The 9,439-nt window shown below is 28.8% G+C and overlaps 1 protein-coding gene across 1 annotated transcript; it reads left to right on the plus strand.

Moving 5' to 3' along the window:
- The first annotated feature begins 4,391 nt into the window (after positions 1–4,391).
- LOC111286641 (uncharacterized) lies at positions 4,392–5,696 on the plus strand. Its single transcript, XM_089762550.1, has 2 exons — positions 4,392–5,019; positions 5,462–5,696. The coding sequence occupies exon 1, from the start codon at positions 4,426–4,428 to the stop codon at positions 5,011–5,013; it is 588 nt and encodes a 195-aa protein (XP_089618676.1). The 5' UTR covers positions 4,392–4,425; the 3' UTR covers positions 5,014–5,019; positions 5,462–5,696.
- The last annotated feature ends 3,743 nt before the right edge of the window (positions 5,697–9,439 follow it).

The following is a 9,439-nucleotide window of genomic DNA, read 5'->3' on the forward strand; positions in this document are numbered from 1 at the left end:
TTTTGTCCAATTGTAATAACAAAATTATTATGTAATAATTTGGATAAATTATAAAATACCATTTCTCACTAGCATATGGATGAAAAAAAATTGAAAAAATTAAAAATTATTTAAAATTATAATGCTCGATTCAATTCGAATCGATTTTTTTATTTAATTTAAATTAAATTTAAATATTAAATATATATATATTAAATTCGATTTAGATTTCAAATTGAAAAGTAAAATATCAAAAAAATTAAACTAAACCAAATTACATATTTAAATTCATTTAAATATATTAAAATAATATAAACATTTAAATTTAAATTTAAAACACTGATAAATTGAACAATAAAATATGATTTGAATAAGAAATTCAATTTAGATTTAAATCAAAATTTTAAAATTAATAATTTTATATATTATAAAAAAATCAAATTCAGTTTGATTTAATCCGAATGATTATCCGAATTTTAACATATACAAATGCACAAGCTATTAATTAAATAATGACAAATCTAATTAGTACATCAAATTGGACCTAACTTAGATAAATTTTGAACTAATTAAAAAACTTAAGATTTTAAATCCTTTTCTTTATATATAATTGAAACTTGCTCAAATACAAAATTGATTCAAAATTGTCTTTCATTCCAAAACATAATTTGTATTTATATGTTTTATTTATTTTTTTTTGTAAAAAAAATATAGAGATAGATAAATTGTTCAGTCTTTCAGGTCAAGGTAAGATGTATCGTACTTGACAGTCTAAAACAGATGGTTACAGGTTATGCATTCGAGATGACCTCGATAAATGACCACTGATAAAACTTGAATAAAAAACTTTTTTATATAAAAAAATAACTTTAATCAATTGAACCAACCACTTAAAAATATAATTTATATTCACTCGCAATTCGCTCTTAAAAATATAGTCATCCTTACTTCCTCACATCAATATCCCATTAACCTCTTAATCTATTCTTATTTGATCACGAGGGGCAAAACAGATTGGATTAATTGTATATATGTACTCTTTATATGTGTTTTTGAGTTATAAAATGCGAACCATAATTTGTTTTCATCCATAACTATCATTGCATCTATTTTAAAATTAAAACTTGGGACTATCGAAATAAAATTTCAAGGTGAGCCTTGAATAAATTATTTTTTCTATTATAATAAATGAAACTGAAACTATGCATATAATGACACTTGAAATCATATTATGCGTCAATTCACATGAACTTATGAGATATTTTGGAATCACTGATTTAAACTAACCGTATGCCGTGGGCCATCAAAATTCTCTTGCTGGAAAATATGCAAATTAATATTTTTTTAAATCCTCCCCATCAACATGTGATTATACAGGCAGAGGATGATCTAGCCATCTTGATTGGTCTCCTATCATGTGGTCCCCTATATTGCAAAAATGAAGTGATTAACCAAACGATATTTTTTTCCCCCTCCGTAGTCATATCCTGAATCAGGCAAGTTGCCACTATAGCTGACAATATGGCTGTGAATCTTGACTGTGACCTACACAAAAAAAAGGGGCCATAGCCCATAGTTTTCATTATCTACAACACCTTGTGGCCCCTGCTTGTGGCCCCTGATTCCAAAAGAACCTTTCTAATTCTATACATTATATTTGGCTGTAGATATATAAAGCGGAGAAATTATCGCATTCCTTTTAATATAATAAAAATAATTTTAAAAATAACATGTGATAATCTTTCAACCCTACTTATAAAATTAAAAAGTTTCGCTGTTAATATATAAAAACGAACTCTATAAAATAACCAGATATTTTTAGATCATATATAAGAAAGATTAATAGTAGACATTATATGCAGCACAATACGTTACTAATATTTTCTTTGTCTCTCTTCTCTCTTCTCTTTCCATACATTTGAGCAATTGTTAAGGTCATCAGGTTAAACAAAAAAGGAGGGATAAACTTCGAATTAAGTAATACTTCTAATTGAGGGATGTCATGCTAACACCATGCTACGAGTTTCCAAGTTCTAATTTGGAGTTCAGGTATTTGAGTCTTAATATGAGTGAACTAGATTCATAGAACAATAAAAAAAAAAAAAAACAAAAAACTATTGCATCTTTTATTGTATAATTCAAAATCTAAAGCACGTATTAAAAAATTAAACTATGTTATGATCTATGTGTAAACTTAATTTAAACTTTAATGCATTATGCAATGTCATGATCAATCTTAAATTGAGAATTTAAGAGTGTTGATTATGGTATATATATATATATATTTGAATTTATAATTTTAAGATTTTTTTATAAAATAAAATTATAATTTTTTTTGTCAAAACAAATAATAACTCATACTTTGAATGCAGATCTCTAACACATTATATCATAGCTTCAAATGGTTGCATTCTTTGGAAGGGTAGTAATTATTCACTAATTACCTAGCACATATTTGGATGCCTACTTATGTATAATAATAGCTTATTTTCCAATATTTCTCTTTTAATTTATTTTTATTAAAATCAATAATACTGATTCCAAATTTATTTGAATGAAATGACTCTAATTTATCTAAGGCAAAAATAAAATAAAATTAATACTTATATATGCTATAAGAAAAATGTCGACACTATATCTTGACTTTGACAGAAGTTACAATAAACTTCACCAATTATATATTTCATATCTTCTAATTTCATTTTAAATTAAGAAAAGTGAAATATGCTACCATTTTAATTCAATATTATGAAAAAAAATAAATTAGAGATTTCCACAAGTTTAATCCAGCTATATATCATTTGAATTATTAATTAGAAACGTTAAATTGATCCAGAATTTAAAATCTATCGATTAATTATTTCAATTTTTTTATAGTAATCTCTTTAAGGAATGTGAAAATTGGATAGAATAATAGTTAACTTTTACCCAAAGGCCAAAGTTTGTCCGCATGTCAAATTATTTTCTAGGAAATGAATCAGCCATATCTAATTTTTGAACCTTTGTCTCAAAAAATTTCTGTTAACAGTGGTACGTAGGTCAACCAAATGACTAGGACCTCCACTGTCCACACTATGCTGCGGTCAGATTTTGTAGTATCCAATTTCATACCCCTTTTCTCGATATTTAATTCTTTATTAATTTTTCTAATTATTAAAAAAATTAATAATTGATGATCTAAGGCTGTATATAAATTGCACTGTTAGTTTTTTTTACTTGGAATTGGAATCAATCAATGAAATTAAGAGATTAATATTTTAAAAAATACATTATATTGTAATAGTTTAAATGATTAATTTATTTTAATTCGAAAAACTGAAGCAAAATTTATCCGAAGAAAAGATAGACTAAAAAAGGCAGTTTAAAATTTAATTCTCTTGTAGAAATTGATTGCTATAGATATATGAGAGGCGTGCAAGGAACCGGTATAAATAAAAAAGATAATTTGGGCAATGTTGGTTAACAGAAAGAAAAAAGTTTTTTTTTTTTCAAATCAAAATTAAATTGCAATGTTTTTAATTTTCTTATTAAGTTTTCAAAGATATGTAATGCCGATTAAAACGTCCAAAATAAAATTGATTGGCTTAGAACAAATACTCTAACCTAAGAATTAATATAAGGCAAAGCTAAGTCAAGTGAATTTATGATGAATCTTAGATTCAAATCTTAAATGTATGTGAGTTTGATTCAATTTTATGTTAGAATTGTTTAATTATGTTCTAATTAATTAATTAATTTGATTATTCAGTAATTTGTTATATATAATGTTATATTAGATATGATTGTAATTTTTTTTTAAATTTCAAAAGAGGATGAATATGAGTTTAATTTATTGATCCGGGCAATTACCTTTCAAAAATGATATTTTATAGATTAATATTAAAATCTTAGTACATATAATTTCTTTCTATATCTCAAACATAGACTTTCTTTGTAAAAAAAAAATAATAAATTTAAGGATTTTTTTATCAGATGCACGAAGAACAACACATTTGGGATAAATCACTAATTTAGAACAAGTGGTCAGTCTCTAGAAGGCAAACTGCTAACTTCTCGATCTACACTGTCGAGACCTCTCCCTTAATACAAAAACCATAAATTATATTCTAGCTGTTCTTAATCAAAATTGCCCTAAAACCTAGTTTTTCTTTCTTTCTAAATCAAACTAGAGGCCAAAACATTGTTAATCAAAGATGAAATATTGATAATAAAGCAGTGATTAAATCTTTCTTTTTCATAGATTCATGTACTTGTAAAGGCAGAGTAATAGTTAGCCAACTAGCAAAGTTTGGCAGCTGCCTTTTGAACTTAGCCCATGTTCACGTGATCTGCTTCTTCTAGCAAGGGCATTTTATTTTTTTCTTGCACTTGTCAATACTCTTATATAATTCCTACTTCTCTACAAGAATTTTACACATTTCCACTCTACTCTCTCTTTGTTTCAAAATGGACTCCAGCAAAATCTCAGCTCTCCTCCTCATTTGCATGCTTTTCATTTCCTCAGCCACTCCAATTCTTAGTTGTGCTTCATGTGGCAAGGCACCACCAAAGCATAGAAAGCCTAAGGGAAGGTCTCCTAAAGGCCCCATTACTTTGCCTCCCATTGTTACTATCCCTCCGATTGTAAAACCCCCAGTGACAGTCCCTCCAGTGACTGTTCCTCCAATTGTGAAGCCACCCATTAACCTCCCTCCTGTGACAGTTCCTCCAGTGACGGTGCCTCCTATTACTAACCCACCAAGTGGAAAACCCTGCCCACCCCCACCAGCCCAGGCCACTTGCCCTATTGACACACTGAAATTGGGTGCTTGTGTGGATCTGCTTGGAGGGTTGGTGCACATTGGTCTTGGTGACCCAGTTGTCAACGAATGCTGTCCAGTTCTTGCAGGACTTGTTGAGCTCGAAGCTGCAATCTGCTTGTGCACCACTCTCAAGCTCAAGCTTCTCAATCTTAATATTTATGTGCCGCTTGCTCTACAGCTACTTGTCACTTGTGGGAAGACACCCCCTCCCGGTTACACTTGCTCTCTCTAGATCCAAGTTAAGTACTTATAAATATCTCCTTCATTCCGATATGCTTTCTTTAGGTTCGACTTTTCTTGAAAGCTAAGATAAAAAAACAGCTTAAATGGTTATTTCAGAATTTATTGAAAGAAAATGCTTCTCTTCTTTGATTTTTCCACTCATTTGTTGATAAAATAGCAATGGTTTTGCAAGTAGTGTAACATTTTTGTAGTAACATGACCTCAGGGGTAAGATTAAGTCATAACATAAGGAACAAAAACCAAATAAAATTTAGATGCGAAGTGATTCAACCAAAAAGAATAAATAAAAAATGACAGTCTGGCATTTTGCACTCTAAATATTGAACGACTTTTTGCTTGTTAAGGGTTTTTTTTTTTTCTGCAGTTATACACAAATAATATTTCAATTTCCAGGAACCTTTTTTCCTCATTAGACTTTATGGCATACGGATTTGCAGGTTGCTAGATTCATGGACGCTCTGATGAAATCGACATGAGAGGATGTCGAGCTTTTCTCTTTCTTCCTTACCCCTTCCTCTTTCTCTCTCAATTGGATTGGAAATTATCTCTGCTGGTTAGCAGCTCTTATTGTGACACCATATTTTTTTTCTTTACTTTTTTAAAGATGGTTGCAAGCGTGTTTTTGTCTTCCACAAAAGAAGCAATCAAGAACGATATTTCTCTTTTTCATGATTTTCCGGGATTCTCATTTTGTTGTTTATGGTAGAGGGGCCGGGGTATATAACTTTTTCCATGCTTTCCTATTCAATTTTTAATCACTTCCTTCCTACAGTAACATGCATGTGAAAAGTCTTAAAACTTTAAAAGCCTTGAAGAAACTAAGATTTTGATTCCCTGAAGAATCGCTTCATATGATCATATGATGGTAATTCAGAAAGTTATAGCGCCATAGGACCCCAGTTGAAGGGCACTCCAATTAATGGCTGTGGATCCCCAATTTGAAAAAAAAGATGTTAAATACTTTAGTATACCAAAATCCACCATTTCAATCTGATAGCTTTCAGTTTTAGGTCATCATCTAAATATTGAAGAAAGAGAGATCAGAGATTTTAGTTTTTTTGCAGTTTTAGGTTATTTCAAACATTCTGGTTTTGGGTTTTTGAAGTCCTTACTCTTTAGTAGCCATTTTGATATTTTGGCCCTCTGCATGCTGACATGTTACTCTCAGAAACTATGGTTGCAGAGAGGAAATGCCTTTTAATTGCTTTTACAAAAACGACAGACAGAAACCCATACATGATATAAACTTTTCTTTTATTCTATGCATGAGAGGAGGCTTCAATACAAAGAGTCTGACAGTAGCCTTTTATAGTTCCATTCAAAGCCATTTCATTGTCCTTAATTCTTTTTTTCTTTTGTTTCTATGTCTGGTTTCCTCTTTCTCAAAACCCCAAATCCTAATGAAAAAAAGGGATTCATTCCAATATCTTAATATTATTATCAAAAAGTTTTTATCAACTAAACTAGCTGAAGACAATTAGACCTAGTTTGCGTTACAGGTAATACTAGATAGATGTGCATTATCACAAGTTAGGATTGCAAATTAACTACTGAAAAAGGTCTTAATAATTCCATTTGGATGAAAATTGTGGCACATTTGATGGCAAAGAACTCAATAATTGTACCGTCCCAATTTTTCATCTGAATATTATAAAAATCCGTATTTTTTATAGCAAAGTCATAAAACTTTCAAATTAAAATAATAATATCTCACGAATTTAGTCCGAATCTCTATGACTATTTTTTTTTCAGAATGGCATCAGAGATCATTAAAGAAGTCACACAAATATGTTTCAACAATATTGCTTTACAGATGCGTCGTCAATCATGGACGGTTCTGTTTATAAAATAATCTATTTTTCGTTTTTGGCATTTTTCAAATGGAATAATCAGGTAGAGGCTGGACAAACTTCCCATACATTTCGATGAAAATTTTGGTTAACCATGTTCAAATGGGTCCATTATAGACAAAGGGTCTTTAACTTATTCGTACAATTTTCATCTTACTCTTAACTTTTTCTCTCTTTATTTTCAATGAAATTACATTTATAATCCAATATTATATTTATATATTACAGATTACCAAAAAATCAAAACAAACTAATAAACTAAAACTAAATAAATCCAACATACTGAATATAACATTTTAAAATTTTAAAACATTTTGTTTACCATTAAACAAAAATCTCAATTACGGCAGGTGTCCTTTAATGTAAAACAATGGCAAAGAATTAGGAAACGACAGTACTCTAGAACTCTATATTAGTTTATCTTCTTGTTCTTTTGTCTTGATTTAGCTTTTCTGATTACTCAAGCACAAGATGGTCTATAGGCCACAGCTATGAATCGATCACAAAGGAGCAACTTGAAGAATAGAGTTTCACTAGAAATGGCCAGGATGAACCTGGCTAAGTTTAAAGGAAGAGGGGACAATTTTAAGCTATGGCACGTGAACCTTTTTTGTCTATATCTTCTATAACAACATGAGGTGTCTGTATGATAAGGGTTTCTGTTAGAATTCAGGAGATTCTTTTCTTTGGTTCACTCTAGCCATGTGGCAGCAAGTGATCCACGAAGAGGCTCCTTTAAGAATTAACAATCAATCAAGAAATGCTCTGTTGTTAGCCATTTAGCTTAATTAGACAATATTCTACAAACCTACCCAAGAAAATAATACTATATAAATTAAACAAGACCTTAACCTGCATATAGTTCAAGATATATATTATTAATAAAGTGATTGATTGAGTTTGATGTCCGGAATGAATCAAATGACGCCAAGCTCAAAACTCAAATTATATCATAATGAAATTTATCAAGGATATAATAAATATAATTTAATATAAAATTTAATTATTTTTTAATTAATTTGATTTCTATTCAAACATTTCAGTGGAAATACTACCAAACAATTTTATTTTTAAGGTAACTACTTTTTCCTCACCTTTTTTTTTTCTTATTTATTTTTCAACCCACATAATGAGTGTGTCAAAATCTAATTATATATAATGCTCTTGATTAAGTTGGTATCACAAGTCAATTCATACCAACTCAGTCAAGAGAATTTATAGAAATACCAAATTTAATAAAAATAATAATAAAATATAAATTTAGGATATATGTCATTTTTATTTTTTATGAACATTTTTTAAAAGAAAAATTACCCACTTTACCACATTTTTACTCAAATAACTTTCTTTTTCCTTTTCAAACATAATTAAAAAAAAAAAAAAAACACACGGTGGGCGGTCAAATTGTAGTACTAATATTAACACCTTGATTAAGTTGGTGTCACGTGTTAGGTAACACCATCTCATTATGAGGTATTACTAAAAATCACATGAAAAAATAAAAGATTATTTATTGTTAGAGGCATTATTTTAGTCTTTTAGTTTTATTAAAAGTGGATTTAAATATTTTTAAATTTATTATAATGCTTTTCTCTTTTTTAAATAACTGTACAATTACTTATAATAATAATGTTATTTTTTTCCTTTTGATATTTAAATAACTCTAGTTTTAAAAAGATTTTTTCTTTTTATTTTTTATAAAAAAAAAACAATTTATTATTTCACCATGACTAGTGAATGTGCATAAATCTTGTATCTATAAAAGTAAAAAAGATGGATTCAAAACCCCATTTTTCAAAATTTCAAAATATAAATGAGGTTTTAATAATCCTCAAATTTAACATATAATTAGAATTTGTTATCACCACTTCATATAAACATAAGACCAAAAAAAAAAAAAAAGCAATATTTGATGAAGCTTTGTTTCCTGGAAAGAAAGGCCACAACTCAATAAGATCATCTGCTTTATCAAGCAATTCCATATAATAAATGGTAACTGCAAGGGATTGGATTTTGGATATTTTAAAAGTTATGCGAGTCACATTAGAAATGGTGTCCATTCTTGTTCTCTACTATTACAAGGTTTGGTTTCAGAAAAAAATATTATCATCAAAGGTTGTCTTTAGCAGTGAATCAAGGTTTTATATGGACAGATTTTTGTTCCAAATTTTGGGTCCTACTCTACCGACCATAAAAATAGCTTTCAGGAATTGTAATCAAACACCAAATTGACCAGCAGCCAGATGCGAGCTGTTCTCATGTTTGCTTCGTTAGTACACTACAAAGCTGTCAATGTGGCAAACGCTGGTAAGATGTTTTTTTATTTAATATACAATCATGATAAAATATTACATCTTAATAATATATCACTAAATAATCAATTAATAAATTAAAATATAATTAAATAATCAAACTCACATATAAACTTAAAATCTCAAAATTATAAAAAAATTTTATTGCCATTAAACCGAAGCCTCAATTATACTTGTAAATTACGTCCCTTTTTGTTTGGATGTCTAATAGCACAATTGCAACGGATTTGGATTTGGATTTTATGAACTTTTG

Source organism: Durio zibethinus, chromosome 6 (genome assembly GCF_047325235.1).
Source record: "Durio zibethinus cultivar Kanyao isolate XHJ-2024 chromosome 6, ASM4732523v1, whole genome shotgun sequence".
Lineage (NCBI taxonomy): Eukaryota > Viridiplantae > Streptophyta > Magnoliopsida > Malvales > Malvaceae > Durio > Durio zibethinus.